The sequence below is a fragment of the Arachis stenosperma genome, chromosome 10 (assembly GCF_014773155.1).
Source record: "Arachis stenosperma cultivar V10309 chromosome 10, arast.V10309.gnm1.PFL2, whole genome shotgun sequence".
NCBI lineage: Eukaryota > Viridiplantae > Streptophyta > Magnoliopsida > Fabales > Fabaceae > Arachis > Arachis stenosperma.
The window spans coordinates 95,249,393-95,267,272 of NC_080386.1; the positions used below are offsets into that span (position 1 = coordinate 95,249,393).

Below are 17,880 nucleotides of genomic sequence, written 5' to 3' on the forward strand. Positions count from 1 at the left end.
TGAAGGTTAAGATTGGGCTGGGTTGTCAAAAGAGCAAATGGTAGTAAGTCTGATTTGCCTTGATTATGACCGCACTCATTCGGACAGTTTCAAATCATCTTCAACTGGTGTGTACATGGTATCTATTTTTTATCTATTGGGATTTTATTACTAGCTGTCTGTGTCGTGCTTATTAGGTTGTTTCTTCTTTTTGTTGATTTCATACTATTGTGTTAAAATTTTATTTATAAAGTTGGTGCAATATCAATGACGTGGCGTAAAAATCACCGATTAAAAGTTTATAGAGAAAACAGCATTGCAAGTATAGCTCTTAACCAATTAAGATTCCGCGTATCAATTTAAAAGAGTTGTCATGAAATTTAGAAATAAAAATACTGGGAGTATGAGTCCCAGGTCGTCTCCCAACGAGTTGCAGAGAGAATGCTAATTTATTAATCAGGGGGTTTTCAAGAGAGTTGAGTTGAATAATGAGCAATTAAATAGTTGTAAAATAAAAACTAAGAATGATTATTAATATTCTAAATAAAAGGCCTTGACTGGGGGAATGATCAATTGGAAGTTCTATCCTTGTAGGGATCTCTTAGGTGTAGTATTAAAATGGTTATTGTTTCACTTAGTCAACCTTTACTAAATAAAGGAAAGTCAAGTGATTGAGCTAACTCTTATTCACAAATCCTAGTCCTCTCCCTTAGGAATGTCTAGCGTTAGTAAATACAGAACTAGCCAACAACTTCCAGTTTAATCTTCACTTAAGCCTTCCAACTCAAGTGTCTCCTTTTAATTAACCCCTATGTCAAGTAGGGAATCTACTCTATTGACATGAATATAATACTCAGAAAAATATAAGAAGAAGACATGATAAAATAAATAAAATAGAGACTGAAAAATTAATTAAAAATAAAAGTAATCCTCTGTATCAACAATCCATGAAAATAATCCAACTACTACTTTAAACACGAATTAAGAATGTGGAATAAATAAAAGAGCAAGTAAGGAAACAAACTAGAATAGTATCTTCAACAGAGGTGATGACTCTTCAATATCCAAAGCAAAAAGCAATAAACTATGAATGTAAAGAGAACCTAGAGGAAGAGTAGTTCCTCTCTAAATTTAGATCTAAAATCCTAAAACTATCCTAATGAGAATGTTTTGATGTGTGTTGAGTCTCTGCATGTTCTCTGGCTTTATTCAGTGTTTCTGGACCGAAAACTGGGTCAAAATGCGGCCCAAAATCGCCCCCAGCATTTTCTGTTAATTTTGCAGATCGTGCATGTCACGCGTATGTGTCGGTCACGCGTGCGCGTCATTCGGCGATTTTCCTTGTCACGCGTCCACGTCGTCTACGTGTGCGCGTCATTCGTGCAGACTCCAATCCGCACGTACGCGTCAGGCATGCACACGCGTCGCTGCGATTTCCTCCATTCCGCGCGATCGCGTGAGCCACGCGCGCGTGTCGATGCTCGCTAGTCATTTCCTTAGTTTCTTGTGTTCCTTCCATTTTTTGCAAGATTTCTCTCCATTCTCTAAGTCATTCCTGCCCTGTAAAGCCTGAAACACTTAACACACGGATCACGACATCGAATGGTACAAAGGAGAATTGAAATACACAAAATTAAAGATCTTTAGGAAGCAAGTTTTCAACCATAGAACAATCTTAGGAAGGGATTGTAAAATCATGCAGTTCATATGAATAAGTGGGTAAAGACTTGATAAAACCACTCAATTAAACACAAGATAAACTATAAAATAGTGGTTTATCAATCAATCACTTAGATGTTACTTGTTACAAAAAATTTCTTTTGTGCATCTTACAATGACATGCAGGTAATCCTAATTGTGTATCACAGTGATTTCATATTAAATGTTTAATAAAATTTTCTGTTTTATTAATATTTTTGTGTATTTGATAGTTGTTTATTTAGTCTTTTATCATGAAAGCTCAAAAATAGATTTTTTTGGTGAATTTTTTTTCTTCTTGAATATTCATTTTTTTCTTTCTCCTCAAAAAATGGACTTAGAGCAAAGGAAAGGTCTCAAGGCATTGAACCAGCAAAACAGGGATATTTGCTGGTTGGAGCTGGATTCGAAGGAGAAAAGGCTCTGATGCATATTTAGTAGATGTTCCATGTTATGATTTGGTTTAAGTGAATTTTCTAGAGAAAAAGTTCTGCTTTTTTTGCAAACTAGCTTCTTGAAACCTAGCTTATTACTCTAAGGATTTTGTGTCTATTGCAAAATATTAATATTTGTTTTTTAGTATCTATTGATACGTGAGCATCTTCTCTATTTTTTTCAAGTAAATTTGCATTCAAATTGTTGAGTTTAATCAAGATTTAAGTATCTTTTAGCCACTATTAATGCTACTTTGAAATGTGGGCAATTCTGTTTATTTCAGGTAGCACTCGGATGGATTTGATGGAATTTCTGTAGAAAAAGAGAAGAAAGTGAATGATGTTGTCAACTCTGACCTCCTTACACTCCAACAAAAATAACTTGAGCTACAGAGATCCAATTGACATGATTTTAGCACCATTAGAAAGCTAACTTTCAGATCTTTCCAACGATATATAATAGTATACGCATTCTCTCCATTCTGTACGGTCAATATGGTGCCTAACTTGGAATTTCCAAAGTTAGGCGCCAAGATCACAAAGCCTCCTCCATATGCGTGCTACCAGGGCAGCGCCTAACTTCAGAATCTTGAAATTAGGCACTAAGAAGACTAAAAGCACATGATTGCAATCTGCCAGGGCAGCACCTAACTTCACTTTGTGAAGTTAGGCGCCAGTTAAACTTCAAGGCACGGTCCCCATGCCAAATCAAGGCATCAACGAAGATTTTATTTATTTTGATTAAGACTTTTATTATATTTTACAATTAGGAAAATATATTATTTAGTTTTAGAAAATATATTTTACATTAATTAGGATTAGATATAAAAGGAAAAAGAATCAGCCCTACGGGCTCCTCTCTTCTCTCTTACCTCATTCCGCACTTTACAGTTTTTTAGAATCCTTGTCTTCTCTCTGAACCATGAGAAACTAAACCTCCACTGTTAAGGTTAGGAGCCCTGTTTATTATATGGATTGATATTATTACTCTTCTATTTTAATTACTGTTTTGATTTCAATTTCAAAAATTTATTTTTGTTCTTCATATTATGAAATTGGGTGGAACAAAAGTATGACCCTTATTCTATTTGAGTTCTTGTGAATCTCGGGAGAGTTATCTCCAGAAGATCGTCTTGCTTGAACAACAGGCTCAATTGTGGTTCTCAAAAGAGTCTCACTTGAACAACAGCTTGAAAACAATTTCTCCTAAATCACTAATTAACTGGACTTAACGGGATACGTAACCTATAATCCTCTTAGATTTGGATAATTAGGGTTTTTGTGGCACATAAACTAGTTTTGAACTTAACCCTTTAATCGGAATCAAGTGACCAAGGAATTGGCGGTTGATGAAGGTTAGAGGAGACTAAAAAGGTCTAAGGAATTAGGGTTTAGTCACATATAGTTTGCCATGAATTGAATCTTGCATGATTAAAGTAGTTGGTAACAAAAGTTAATCCGAAAAATAAATATCTCTGAAACCTTAACTGTTTTCTCCCATATTATTCACACCAATTTACTGCTTGCTTTAGTTTGTTATGAATTTACTGTTAATGCTTTTGAACTCTCAAAACACCATTTTCTGTTTGTCTAACTAAGTAAATCACGCAATCATTGTTGCTTAGTCCATCAATCCTTGTGGGATCGACCCTCATTCACTTGAGGTACTACTTGGTATGACCCGGTGCACTTGCGGTTAGTTTGTGGGTTATAAATTCCGCACCAAGTTTTTGGTGCCGTTGCCGGGGATTGACTGTGATTGACAACTATTAGTTGTTTGATTGCTTTGATTAGGCATTTTAGCTTTGATTTTATTTAATTGTTGCTTCTTAATTTTCGAAAATTTTAACTAGTATTTTTTCTTCATTTCTAAAATTAGGTTTGGTGTTACCTAGTATTTTAGTATTTTATTTTAATTCTCTTGTTCAATTTTTTTATAAATTTTGAATTTTTTAGCTTAATTTTAATTACAATTTTCAAAAAAAATTTTTGCTTTAATTATTTGGTTGTTTTATTTTATTCCTTTTACACAGGTTAGCTCACTGGAAATTCTCTGCACTCTGACGTAGAGACTCTCACTTTTCTTGTTTTTTGTTTGTTTATGAGCAGGAACAGGGACAAGGAACCTCTCATAGATTTTGATCTTGAACCTAAAAAGACTTTGAGGCGGCGCTTGCAACACGCTAGACTTTACAAGGCTAGTGAAAATCTATGTGAGAACTTTGAAAAGGAAGCTGCATAGTCCATTATGGATCATAATTGTGCTGTTAATGCCAATGTGGCAAATCCAAATGAGAATGAACAACCTAGAAGAGTGCTTGACTCATACACTACCCTCAATCTAGATCTCTATGGGAACAGTATTGTGGTGCCTATTATAGCTGCAAACAACTTTGAGCTGAAGCCTCAGTTAGTCACTCTAGTGCAACAAAATTGTCAGTATCACGGACTCTCGCAGGAGGATCCAAATCAATTTATCTCTAACTTTCTGCAAATTTGTGACACTGTGAAAATAAATGGAGTGAACCCTGAGGTTTACAAGCTCATGCTCTTTCCATTTGCTGTGAGGGATAGAGCAAAGCTGTGGCTAGATTCTCAACCCAAGGAGAGCCTGGACACTTGGGATAAGGTAGTCACTGGATTTTTGTCTAAATTCTTTTCACCACAGAAGCTGACTAAGCTAAGTGTGGATGTTCAGACCTTCAGGCAGAGAGATGGTGAGACCCTTTATGAAGCCTGGGAGAGGTACAAGCTGCTGACCAGGCAATGCCCCATGACATGTTTTCTAAATGAACTCAGCTGGATATCTTTTATGAGAGCCTATGTGAAATGTCCGAAATGTGTTTAGATAATTCTGCAGGTGGTTCATTGTACATGAAAAATATGCTTGAAGAGACGACCGAACTTATTGAATTGGTTGCTAACAACCAATATCTCTACTCATCTAACAGAAATCTTGTGAACTTTGGGACTCCTCAGAAGAAAGGCATTTTAGAAGTGGAGACCATGGATGCTATTCTTGCTCAGAACAAAGTTATGTCTTAGTAGATTAATATGCTTACTCTCACTTGAGTGGGATGCAGGTTTTAGCTGTTAATGCTCAGAATGTCCCTCAAGAGGCTCCTTATGACATAAATGGTAGCTTCATTCAAGATGAGAATTATGACTATGATCAATTTCCTTCTGAACAGGACAACTATATAAGGAATGCTCCTAGAAACCCCAATAATGATCCATATGCCAAGACCTATAATCAGGGATAGAGAAATCACCCAAATTTAGGGTGGAAAGAGTAACCTCAAAGGCCACAGAATTTTAATAATCATCCTCGGGGTGATTTTCAACAGAATAATTTTAATAACCACCGGTTTCAGTCATCTTAACAACAACCACCTCAGCAAGAAAATCCTCAATCACAGAAGAACACTGATTTGGAAGCACTAATGGCGAGTTTTATACAGGAAACCAGAGTATCAATCAAGAACTTGGAGATTCAGATAGGTCAATTAGCCACAAAAGTTAATGAAATTGATCAGAGGACTACTAATAGCCTTCCTGGTAACATAATTCTAAATTCAAGAGAGAAGTGCAAGGCTATAACCTTGATAAGTAAACAAGTGGCAAGTACGGAAGCACAATTTACTGAAGAGCCAGTTGAGAAAGAAGCTCTAGAGCAGATTGAAGACACAATAGTACATGCCCCTCCTAGGCGTGCAGATGGTGCACGAAATTGTGATCACTACTTTTCACAACTCAAATAATCCCCGGTAATGAATTCAAAAACTTGGTGCTCAATACCATGGTATAAACACAACTTCGCACAACTAACCAACAAGTGCACTGGGTCGTCCAAGTAATAAACCTTACGCGAGTAAGGGTCGATCCCACGGAGATTGTTGGTATGAAGCAAGCTATGGTCACCTTGTAAATCTCAGTCAGGCAGATTCAAATGGTTATGGATGATATATGAATAAAACATAAAGATAGAGATACTTATGTAATTCATTGGTGAGAATTTCAGATAAGCGTATGGAGATGCTTTGTCCCTTCCGTCTCTCTGCTTTCCTACTGTCTTCATCCAATCCTTCTTACTCCTTTTCATGGCAAGCTGTATGTTGGGCATCACCGTTGTCAGTGGCTACAGTCCCGTCCTCTCAGTGAAAATGTTCAACGCACCCTGTCACGGCACGGCTAATCATCTATCGGTTCTCAATCAGGTTGGAATAGAATCCAGTGATTCTTTTGCGTCTGTCACTAATGCCCAGCCTTCAGGAGTTTGAAGCTCGTCACAGTCATTCAATCATTGAATCCTACTCAGAATACCACAGACAAGGTTTAGACCTTCCAGATTCTCTTGAATGCCGCCATCAATTCTAGCTTATACCACGAAGATTCCGATTAAGGAATCCAAGAGATAAACATTCAAGCCTTGTTTGCTTGTAGAACGGGAGTGGTTGTCAGGCACGCGTTCATAAGTGAGAATGATGATGAGCGTCACATAATCATCACATTCATCAAGTTCTTGAGTGCGAATGAATATCTTGGAATAAGAACAAGCTGAATAGAATAGAAGAACAATAGTAATTGCATTAATACTCGAGGTACAGCAGAGCTCCACACCTTAATCTATGGTGTGTAGAAACTCCACCGTTGAAAATACATAAGAACAAAAGTGATCATTGGCTTTGGCCTCAGTGAGGGAACCAGAAGAACCAAGATGAAAATACAATAGCAAAAGGTCCTATTTGTAGAGAACTAGTAGCCTAGGGTTTACAGAAATGAGTAAATGACATAAAAATCCACTTCTGGGCCCACTTGGTGTGTGCTTGGGCTGAGCATTGAAGCATTTTCGTGTAGAGACTTCTCTTGGAGTTAAACGCCAGCTTTTGTGCCAGTTTGGGCGTTTAACTCCCATTCTTGTGCCAGTTTCGGCGTTTAACGCCAGGCAGTTTTGAGCTGATTTGGAACGCCAGTTTGGGCCATCAAATCTCGGGCAAAGTATGGACTATTATAAATTGCTGGAAAGCCCAGGATGTCTACTTTCCAACGCCGTTGAGAGCGCGCCAATTGGGCTTCTGTAGCTCCAGAAAATCCATTTCGAGTGCAGGGAGGTCAGAATCCAACAGCATCTGCAGTCCTTTTCAGTCTCTGAATCAGATTTTTGCTCAGGTCCCCCAATTTCAGCCAGAAAATACCTGAAATCATAGAAAAACACACAAACTCATAGTAAAGTCCAGAAAAGTGAATTTTAACTAAAAACTAATAAAAATATAATAAAAACTAACTAAAACATACTAAAAACAATGCCAAAAAGCGTACAAATTATCCGCTCATCACAACACCAAACTTAAATTGTTGCTTGTCCTCAAGCAACTGAAAATCAAATAAGATAAAAAGAAGAGAATATGCAATGAATTCCAAAAACATCTATGAAGATCAGTATTAATTAGATGAGCGGGGCTTTTAGCTTTTTGCCTCTGAACAGTTTTGGCATCTCACTTTATCCTTTGAAATTCAGAATGATTGGCTTCTATAGGAACTCAGAATCCAGATAGTGTTATTGATTCTCCTAGTTAAGTATGATGATTCTTGAACACAGCTACTTTATGAGTCTTGGCCGTGGCCCAAAGCACTCTGTCTTCCAGTATTACCACCGGATACATACATGCCACAGACACATAATTGGGTGAACCTTTTCAGATTGTGACTCAGCTTTGCTAGAGTCCCCAATTAGAGGTGTCCAGGGTTCTTAAGCACACTCTTTTTGCCTTGGATCACAACTTTATTTTTTTCTTTTTCTTTTCTTCTCTTTTTTTTCGTTTTTCTCTTTTTTTTTTCGCTTCTTTTTCTTTTTTTTGTATTCAATGCTTTTTCTTGCTTCAAGAATCATTTTTATGATTTTTCAGATCCTCAGTAACATGTCTCCTTTTTCATCATTCTTTCAAGAGCCAACCATTCATGAACAACAAATTCAAAAGACATATGCACTGTTTAAGCATACATTCAGAAAACAAAAGTATTGCCACCACATCAAAATAATTAATCTGTTATAAAATTTAAAATTCATGCAATTCTTCTCTTTTCAATTAAGAACATTTTTCATTTAAGAAAGGTGATGGATTCATAGGACATTCATAACTTTAAGGCATAGACACTAAGACACTAATGATCACAAGACACAAACATAGATAAACATAAGCATGATTTTTTGAAAAACAGAAAAATAAAGAACAAGGAAATTAAAGAACGGGTCCACCTTAGTGATGGCGGCTTGTTCTTCCTCTTGAAGATCTTATGGAGTGCTTGAGCTCCTCAATGTCTCTTCCTTGCCTTTGTTTCTCCTCTCTCATGATTCTTTGATCTTCTCTAATTTCATGGAGGAGGATGGAATGTTCTTGGTGCTCCACCCTTAGTTGTCCCATGTTGGAACTCAATTCTCCTAGGGAGGTGTTGATTTGCTCCCAATAGTTTTGTGGAGGAAAGTGCATCCCTTGAGGTATCTCAGGGATTTCATGATGAGTGGGATCTCTTGTTTGCTCCATCCTTTTCTTAGTGATGGGCTTGTCCTCATCAATGAGGATGTCTCCCTCTATGTCAACTCCAACTGAATAACAGAGGTGACAAATGAGATGAGGAAAGGCTAACCTTGCCAAGGTAGAGGACTTGTCCGCCACCTTATAAAGTTCTTGGGATATGACCTCATGAACTTCTACTTTTTCTCCAATCATGATGCTATGAATCATGATGGCCCGGTCTAGAGTAACTTCGGACCGGTTGCTAGTGGGAATGATTGAGCGTTGGATAAACTCCAACCATCCCCTAGCTACGGGCTTGAGGTCATGCCTTCTCAATTGAACCGGCTTCCCTCTTGAATCTCTCTTCCATTGGGCGCCCTCTTCACAAATGTCTATGAGGACTTGGTCCAACCTTTGATCAAAGTTGACCCTTCTAGTGTAAGGGTGTTCATCTCCTTGCATCATGGGCAAGTTGAATGCCAACCTTACATTTTCCGGACTAAAATCTAAGTATTTCCTCCGAACCATTGTAAGCCAATTCTTTGGGTCCGGGTTCACACTTTGATCATGGTTCTTGGTGATCCATGCATTGGCATAGAACTCTTGAACCATTAAGATTCTGAGTTGTTGAATAAGGTTGGTAAGAACTTCCCAACCTCTTCTTCGAATCTCATGTCGGATCTCTGGATATTCACTCTTTTTGAGTTTGAAAGGGACCTCGGGGATCACCTTCTTCAAGGCCACAACTTCATAGAAGTGGTCTTGATGCACCCTTGAGATGAATCTCTCCATCTCCCATGACTCGGAGGTGAAAGCTTTTGCCTTCCCTTTCCTCTTTCTAGAGGTTTCTCCGGCCTTGGATGCCATAAATGGTTATGGAAAAACAAAAAGCAATACTTTTACCACACCAAACTTAAAAGGTTTGCTCGTCCTTGAGCAAAAGAAGAAAGAAGATAGTAGAAGAAGAAGAAATAGAGGAGATAGAGATGGCTTTATAGTTCGGCCAAAGCGGGAGAAGTAGTGTTTAGGGTGTGTAAAAATGAAGGAGTGAAGATGGGTTTATATAGGGGTGGAGAGCGGGGTAGGGTTCGGCTATGGGAGGGTGGGTTTGGGAGGGAAAGTGGTTTGAATTTGAATGGTGAGGTAGGTGGGTTTTTTGAAGGATGGATGTGAGTGGTGAAGAGAAAGATGGGATTTGATAGGTGAAGGGTATTTGGGAAAGAGGTGTTGAGGTGATTGGTGAATGGGTGAAGAAGAGAGAGAGTGGTGGGGTAGGTGGGGATCCTGTGGGGTCCACAGATCCTGAGGTGTCAAAGAAAAGTCATCCCTGCACCAAGTGCCGAGCAAAAATGCTCTCTATGCCAATTCTGGCGTTAAACGCCGGGCTGGTACCCATTTCTGGCGTTTAACGCCAACTTCTTACCCTTTTCTGGCGTTTAACGCCAGTCTGGTGCCCCTTTCTGGCGTTAAATGCCCAGAATGGTGCCAGACTGGGCGTTAAACGCCCATTTGCTACCCTTACTGGCGTTTAAACGCCAGCAAGGTCTTCCTCCAGGGTGTGCTATTTTTCTTTCTGTTTTTCATTTTGTTTTTGCTTTTTCAATTGATTTTGTGACTTCTCATGATCATCAACCTACAGAAAACATAAAATAACAAAGGAAAATAGATAAAATATAACATTGGATTGCCTCCCAACAAGCACTTCTTTAATGTCAGTAGCTTGACAGAGGGCTCTCATGGAGCCTCACAGATACTCAGAGCAATGTTGGAACCTCCCAACACCAATCTTAGAGTTTGAATATGGGGGTTCAACACCAAACTTAGAATTTGGTTGTGGCCTCCCAACACCAAACTTAGAGTTTGACTGTGGGGGCTCTGTTTGACTCTATTTTGAGAGAAGCTCTTCATGCTTCCTCTCCATGGTGACAGAGGGATATCCTTGAGCCTTAAACACAAAGGATCCTTCATTCACTTGAATAATTAATTCTCCTCTGTCCACATCAATCACAGCCTTTGCTGTGGCTAGGAAGGGTCTGCCAAGGATGATGGATTTATCCATGCACTTCCCAGTCTCTAGGACTATGAAATCAGCAGGGATGTAATGGTCTTCAATCTTGACCAGAACATCCTCTACAAGTCTATAAGCTTATTTTCTTGAATTGTCTGCCATCTCTAGTGAGATTCTTGCAGCTTGTACCTCAAAGATCCCTAGCTCCTCCATTACAGAGAGAGGCATGAGGTTTACACTTGATAGGTCACACAGAGCCTTCTTAAAGGTCATGGTGCCTATGCTACAAGGTATTGAAAACTTTCCAGGGTCTTGTCTCTTTTGAGGTAATTTTTGCCTAGACAAGTCATCCAGTTCCTTGGTGAGCAAAGGGGATTCATCCTCCCAAGTCTCATTACCAAATAACCTGTCATTTAGCTTCATGATTGCTCCAAGGTATTTAGCAACTTGCTCTTCAGTGACATACTCATCCTCTTTAGAGGAAGAATACTCATCAGAGCTCATGAATGGCAGAAGTAAATCCAATGGAATTTCTATGGTCTCAGTGTGAGCCTCAGATTCCCATGGTTCCTCATTAGGGAACTCATTGGAGGCCAGTGGACGTCCATTAAGGTCTTCCTCAGTGGCGCTCACTGCCTCTTCATCCTCTCCAAGTTCAACCATGTTGATGGGCTTACATTCTCTTTTTGGGTTCTCTTCTGTATTGCTTGGAAGAGTACTAGGAGAGAGTTCAGTAATTTTCTTACTCAGCTGTCCCACTTGTGCCTCCAAATTCCTAATGGAGGACCTTGTTTCAGTCATGAAACTTTGAGTGGTTTTGATTAGATCAGAGACCATGGTTGCTAAGTCAGAGTGGTTCTGCTTAGAATTCTCTGTCTGTTGCTGAGAAGATGATGGAAAAGGTTTGCCATTGCTAAACCTGTTTCTTCCACCATTATTATTGTTGAAACCTTGTTGAGGTTTCTGTTGATCCTTCCATGAGAAATTTGGATGATTTCTCCATGAAGAATTATAGGTGTTTCCATAGGGTTCTCCCATGTAATTCACCTCTTCCATTGAAGGGTTCTCAGGATCATAAGCTTCTTCTTCAGATGAAGCATCCTTAGTACTGCCTGGTGCATTTTGCATTCCAGACAGACTTTGAGAAATCAAATTGACTTGCTGAGTCAATATTTTGTTCTGAGCCAGTATGGCATTCAGAGTATCAACCTCAAGAACTCCTTTCTTCTGATTTGTCCCATTGTTTACAGGATTCCTTTCAGAAGTGTACATGAATTGGTTATTTGCAACCATTTCAATTAGTTCTTGAGCTTCTGTAGGCGTCTTCTTCAGATGAAGAGATCCTCCAGCAGAGCTATCCAATGACATCTTGGATAGTTCAGAGAGACCATCATAGAAAATACCTATGATGCTCCATTCAGAAAGCATGTCAGAGGGACACTTTCTGATCAATTGTTTGTATCTTTCCCAAGCTTCATAGAGGGATTCTCCTTCCTTCTGTCTGAAGGTTTGGACTTCCACTCTAAGCTTACTCAATTTTTGAGGTGGAAAGAACTTTGCAAGAAGGCATTGACTAGATTTTCCCAAGAATTCAGGCTTTCTTTAGGTTGTGAGTCCAACCATATTCTAGCTCTGTCTCTTACAGCAAAAGGGAATAGCATAAGTCTGTAGACCTCAGGGTCAATCCCATTAGTCTTGACAGTGTCACAGATTTACAAGAATTCAGCTAAGAACTGATGAGGATCTTCCAATGGAAGTCCATGGAACTTGTAATTCTGTTGCATCAGAGAAACTAATTGAGGCTTAAGCTCAAAGTTGTTTGCTCCAATGGCAGGGATAGAGATGCTTCTCCCATAGAAGTCGGGAGTAGGTGCAGTAAAGTCACCCAGCACCTTCCTTGCATTGTTGGCATTGTTGTTGTTTTCGGCTGCCATGGGTTCTTCTTCTTTGAAGATCTCTGCTAGGTCCTCTACAGAGAGTTGTGCCTTAGCTTCTCTTAGCTTTCACTTCAAGGTCCTTTCAGGTTCAGGGTCAGCCTCAACAAGAATGCTTTTGTCTTTGCTCCTGCTCATATGAAAGAGAAGAGAACAAGAAAATATAGAATCCTCTATGTCACAGTATAGAGATTCCTTGAAGTGTCAGAGGAAAAGAAAAATAGAAGGAAGAAGTAGAGAATTCGAACTTATCAAGAAAGATGGAGTTCGAATTGTGCATTAAGGGATAGTGTTATTGAAGAATATGAGAAGAAGGGAAGAAATTTTTGAAAATTAAGTAAAAGATTTTAAAAACATTTTGAAAAACACTAATTGATTTTCGAAAACCAAGAGTGGAAAAGAAATCAAGTAATTTTTGAAAAAGATTTTGAAATTAGAAATCAAAAAGATATGATTGAAAACTATTTTGAAAAAGATGTTATTAAAAAGATATGATTGAAAAGTTATGGTTTTAAAAAGATATGATTGAGAAGATATGATTTGAAAAACAATTTAAAAAGATTTGATTTTAAAAATTAATAACCTGCCTAACAAGAAAGATATGATTCAGACATTAAACCTTTCTCAACAGAAAAGGCAACATACTTGAAATGTTGAATCAAATCATTAATTGTTAGCAAGTATCTTTGAAAATGGAAAGAAATTGATTTTGAAAAAGATTTGATTGAAAAGATTTTGAAAACTTGAAAAAAAAATTGAGTTAAAAACAGAATCTTCCCTCTTGTGCCATCCTGGCGTTAAACGCCCAGAATGGTGCACATTCTGGCGTTTAACGCCCAAAGCACTACCCTTTTGGGCGTTAAACGCCCAGCCAGGCACCCTGGCTGGCGTTTAAACGCCAGTTTGCCCTTCTTCACTTGGCGTTTTGAACGCCCAGCTTTTTCTGTATAATTCCTCTGCTGTATGTTCTGAATCTTCAATTCTCTGTATTATTGACTTGAAAAGACACAAATTAAATTTTTTTTGGATTTTTAATAATGAGGGATAATCAAAATGCAACTAAAATCAAATAACAATGCATGCAAGACACCAAACTTAGCAGTTTGTATACTACTGACACTAACAAAATGAGAATGCATATGACAAAACACAAAACACTCAAGTCAAGAGAATTTAAATATCAGAGCAAGGAAATCATCAAGAACAACTTGAATATTAATGAAGACACATGAATGAATGCAAGAAGAACAGAAACATGTAATTGACACCAAACTTAAAATGAGACACTAAACTCAACAAGAAACATACAATATTTTTGGTTTTTATGATTTTGTAATTTTTTTTTATTTTTTCAAAAATTAAGTGGAAAAGAACATAAAGGTATCAAAATTCTTAATGAGAATTCCAGGAATCATGCAATGTTAGTCTAAAGCTTCAGTCTAAAGAAATTAGACATGGCTAGCCAAGCTTTAGCAGGACATTGCATTCAAGAGCTAAATTGATGAGAATCAATCAGCTTTGGTGATGATAAGAACATCACCTTGAAACACTAGAATTCATTCTTAAGAACTCTGAAGAAATACCTAATCTAAGCAACAAGATGAACCGTCAGTTGTCCAAACTCAACAATCCCCGGCAACGGCGCCAAAAACTTGGTGCTCAATACCATGGTATAAACACAACTTCGCACAACTAACCAGCAAGTGCACTGGGTCATCCAAGTAATAAACCTTACGCGAGTAAGGGTCGATCCCACGGAGATTGTTGGTATGAAGCAAGCTATGGTCACCTTGTAAATCTCAGTCAGGCAGATTCAAATGGTTATGGATGATATATGAATAAAACATAAAGATAGAGATACTTATGTAATTCATTGGTGAGAATTTCAGATAAGCGTATGGAGATGCTTTGTCCCTTCCGTCTCTCTGCTTTCCTACTGTCTTCATCCAATCCTTCTTACTCCTTTCCATGGCAAGCTGTATGTTGGGCATCACCGTTGTCAGTGGCTACAGTCCCGTCCTCTCAGTGAAAATGTTCAACGCACCCTGTCACGGCATGGCTAATCATCTGTCGGTTCTCAATCAGGTTGGAATAGAATCCAGTGATTCTTTTGCGTCTGTCACTAATGCCCAGCCTTCAGGAGTTTGAAGCTCGTCACAGTCATTCAATCATTGAATCCTACTCAGAATACCACAGACAAGGTTTAGACCTTCCGGATTCTCTTGAATGCCGCCATCAATTCTAGCTTATACCACGAAGATTCCGATTAAGGAATCCAAGAGATAAACATTCAAGCCTTGTTTGCTTGTAGAACGGGAGTGGTTGTCAGGCACGCGTTCATAAGTGAGAATGATGATGAGCGTCACATAATCATCACATTCATCAAGTTCTTGAGTGCGAATGAATATCTTGGAATAAGGACAAGCTGAATAGAATAGAAGAACAATAGTAATTGCATTAATACTCGAGGTACAGCAGAGCTCCACACCTTAATCTATGGTGTGTAGAAACTCCACCATTGAAAATACATAAGAACAAAAGTGATCATTGGCTTTGGCCCCAGAGAGGGAACCAGAAGAACCAAGATGAAAATACAATAGCAAAAGGTCCTATTTGTAGAGAACTAGTAGCCTAGGGTTTACAGAAATGAGTAAATGACATAAAAATCCACTTCCGGGCCCACTTGGTGTGTGCTTGGGCTGAGCATTGAAGCATTTTCGTGTAGAGACTTCTCTTGGAGTTAAACGCCAGCTTTTGTGCCAGTTTGGGCGTTTAACTCCCATTCTTGTGCCAGTTCCGGCGTTTAACGCCGGGCAGTTTTGAGCTGATTTGGAACGCCGGTTTGGGCCATCAAATCTCGGGCAAAGTATGGACTATTATACATTGCTGGAAAGCCCAGGATGTCTACTTTCCAACGCCATTGAGAGCTTGCCAATTGGGTTTCTGTAACTCCAGAAAATGCACTTCGAGTGCAGGGAGGTCAGAATCCAACAGCATTTGCAGTCCTTTTCAGTCTCTGAATCAGATTTTTGCTCAGGTCCCTCAATTTCAGCCAGAAAATACCTGAAATCACAGAAAAACACACAAACTCATAGTAAAGTCCAGAAAAGTGAATTTTAACTAAAAACTAATAAAAATATAATAAAAACTAACTAAAACATACTAAAAACATACTAAAAACAATGCCAAAAAGCGTACAAATTATCCGCTCATCAGCAGACAACCCTTTTCCAGTCACTCTTGACACACATCCAACATTACCTAAGGCTCCTGAATACAAACCTAAGATGGCATATCCTCAGAGACTTCAAAAGGAGACCAAGGACAAGCAGTTTTCAAAGTTCTTGGAAGTCTTCAGAAAGTTGCAAATCAATAATCCTTTTGCTGAGGTTTTGGAGCAAATGCCTCTCTATGTTAAATTCATAAAGGAGTCGTTGTCAAAGAAGAAGCCTTTAAAGTGAGATGAGACAGTGGTCTTGGCTAAGAAATGTAGTGCCATAATTCAGAATAACTTGCCAAGGAAGATGCCAGATCCAGGGAGCTTTCAAATTCCATGTACCATTGGGAGCACCACCTTTGAGAAAGCCCTATGTGATCTGGGTGCAAGCATAAATCTAATGCCCTTATCTGTGATGAATAAATTGCAAATCCAAAAGGCACAACCCACAAGGATAGCATTACAAATGGCAGACAAATCCCTAAAGCCTGCATGTGGATTAGTAGAGAATATCTTGGTCAAAGTGGGTAAGTTCTTCCTCCCAGTAGATTTTGTGATTATTGACACAAGGGAGGATGAGAATGCCTCTATAATCCTAGGAAGACCATTCTTAGCCAATGGGAGAGCTCTGATTGATGTGAAAGAAGGTGAATTAGTACTTAGAGTGCAAAATGAGCAACTGGTATTTTATGTCTTCAAAGATATACATTCAGCAGGTGAAGAAGAGAGGTGCATGCAGACTGAGCCTATTGATCCAAATCTTCAAGAACCCCCTGATGATACACAACAGAATCTGCAGCTCAAACCTCTTTTGGTGACAATAACCAAATTTTTCCCTGACATCAAACCTAAGTTTGGTGTAGAAAATGTATCATCCACCAAGGAGGAGGTTCTCAAAAAGAAGAAAGTATCCAGGGGATGGAGAAATAAAAAGATTCCCATTGAAGACTTCTCCCCAGGAATGAAGGTGGTATTCACTGCATGCCCAATTCTGCCTCATACAGTAAACAGGATTCTGTCTCTTGAGCATGTTGAGTTAATCTATGAGAACACAGGAAAGAAGTTCACAGTGAGGGACGAAGAACTGAGCCCCTATGATCCTTCTCCTTAGTGGAGCTGACCGTCAAGCTAGTGACGGTAAAGAAGCACTTGTCGGGAAGCAACCCAATGTTTTCGTATCTTTAAGTTTAATTTTTTTACTTTGATTTTTATTTATTTAGTTTTGTTTGAGTTTCTACTATTTTTCCTTTGTTTTACGTATATTTTGATCATGCAGAATGATTAGAACGAAAATAGATTAAGTGCCAATGAGGGATGCATTTTAGTGTTGTTCCCTAGAAGGGTAGCGCCAATTATGCGTACCATTTGAAGTTTGTTGCTAGATGGGTGGCGCCCAACTTGAGTTTTCTCAAGTTAGGCGCCAGGAGGAAAGGCCACACCAAGTTAGGCGCCATTTAGACCAAGTTAGGCGCCCTACTTCCAAATCAAATCCCATCAATATCTAAAGCATATCCCTTGATTCCCTGCCTTATTCCTTTCCACAATTATTCCATTCAACCAAAACCGTGACACCCTTCGTGACCCCACCCCTATTCCTTATACACACTACCCCCACCCCCCAACCTTGCTTCATACAACAACTCCCACCTGTAACCCCCCACACCCCCTATTCTACAACGCATAATATATATATACAAGTGTAATAACTCATATTATGCACGTGATAAAATTAAAATTAAAATTTTAAATTATTCTATTAAAATTAATTTAAATTATAATAATTTAATTAATAAATAAATAATATAATGTGTATTGTTTGTGTTTTTTTAAATATAGTATTAAATGTATAAAAATAAATGTAGCTATTAAATGTATAAAAATAATGTTTGAATTATGAGTTTTCTAAATGAAATTATCCCATTTAAAATATTTAAATTATAATTTCAATCATAAATTACAATTATGATTTAAAAAAATTCTTTTGATATAATATTACATTTTTTCTCCACTTTATTATTAATATATTGATATTGCAAGTGTAAATTACAGTATTTTACTGAATCTTGACTGAAAAAGAAAATAGTTACGTATTTCT

At 38.3% G+C, this 17,880-nt stretch overlaps 1 protein-coding gene across 1 annotated transcript; it reads left to right on the plus strand.

Annotated features, from left to right (window-relative positions):
• Positions 1-4,359: 4,359 nt before the first annotated feature.
• On the plus strand, positions 4,360-5,374 carry LOC130957360 (uncharacterized). The gene is made up of 3 exons (XM_057884223.1): positions 4,360-4,828; positions 4,972-5,144; positions 5,195-5,374. Exons 1-3 carry the CDS (start codon positions 4,360-4,362, stop codon positions 5,372-5,374), a joined length of 822 nt encoding a protein of 273 aa, XP_057740206.1.
• The last annotated feature ends 12,506 nt before the right edge of the window (positions 5,375-17,880 follow it).

Excerpts from the sequence above, each read along its gene's own strand:
- LOC130957360 (XM_057884223.1), top strand. The coding sequence starts at position 4,360 with ATGGATCATAATTGTGCTGTTAATGCCAATGTGGCAAATCCAAATGAG. Across the intron at positions 4,829-4,971 it reads GACCTTCAGGCAGAGAGATG|GTGGTTCATTGTACATGAAA; the intron begins GTGAGACCCTTT and ends ATAATTCTGCAG. Across the intron at positions 5,145-5,194 it reads CTATTCTTGCTCAGAACAAA|GTTTTAGCTGTTAATGCTCA; the intron begins GTTATGTCTTAG and ends AGTGGGATGCAG.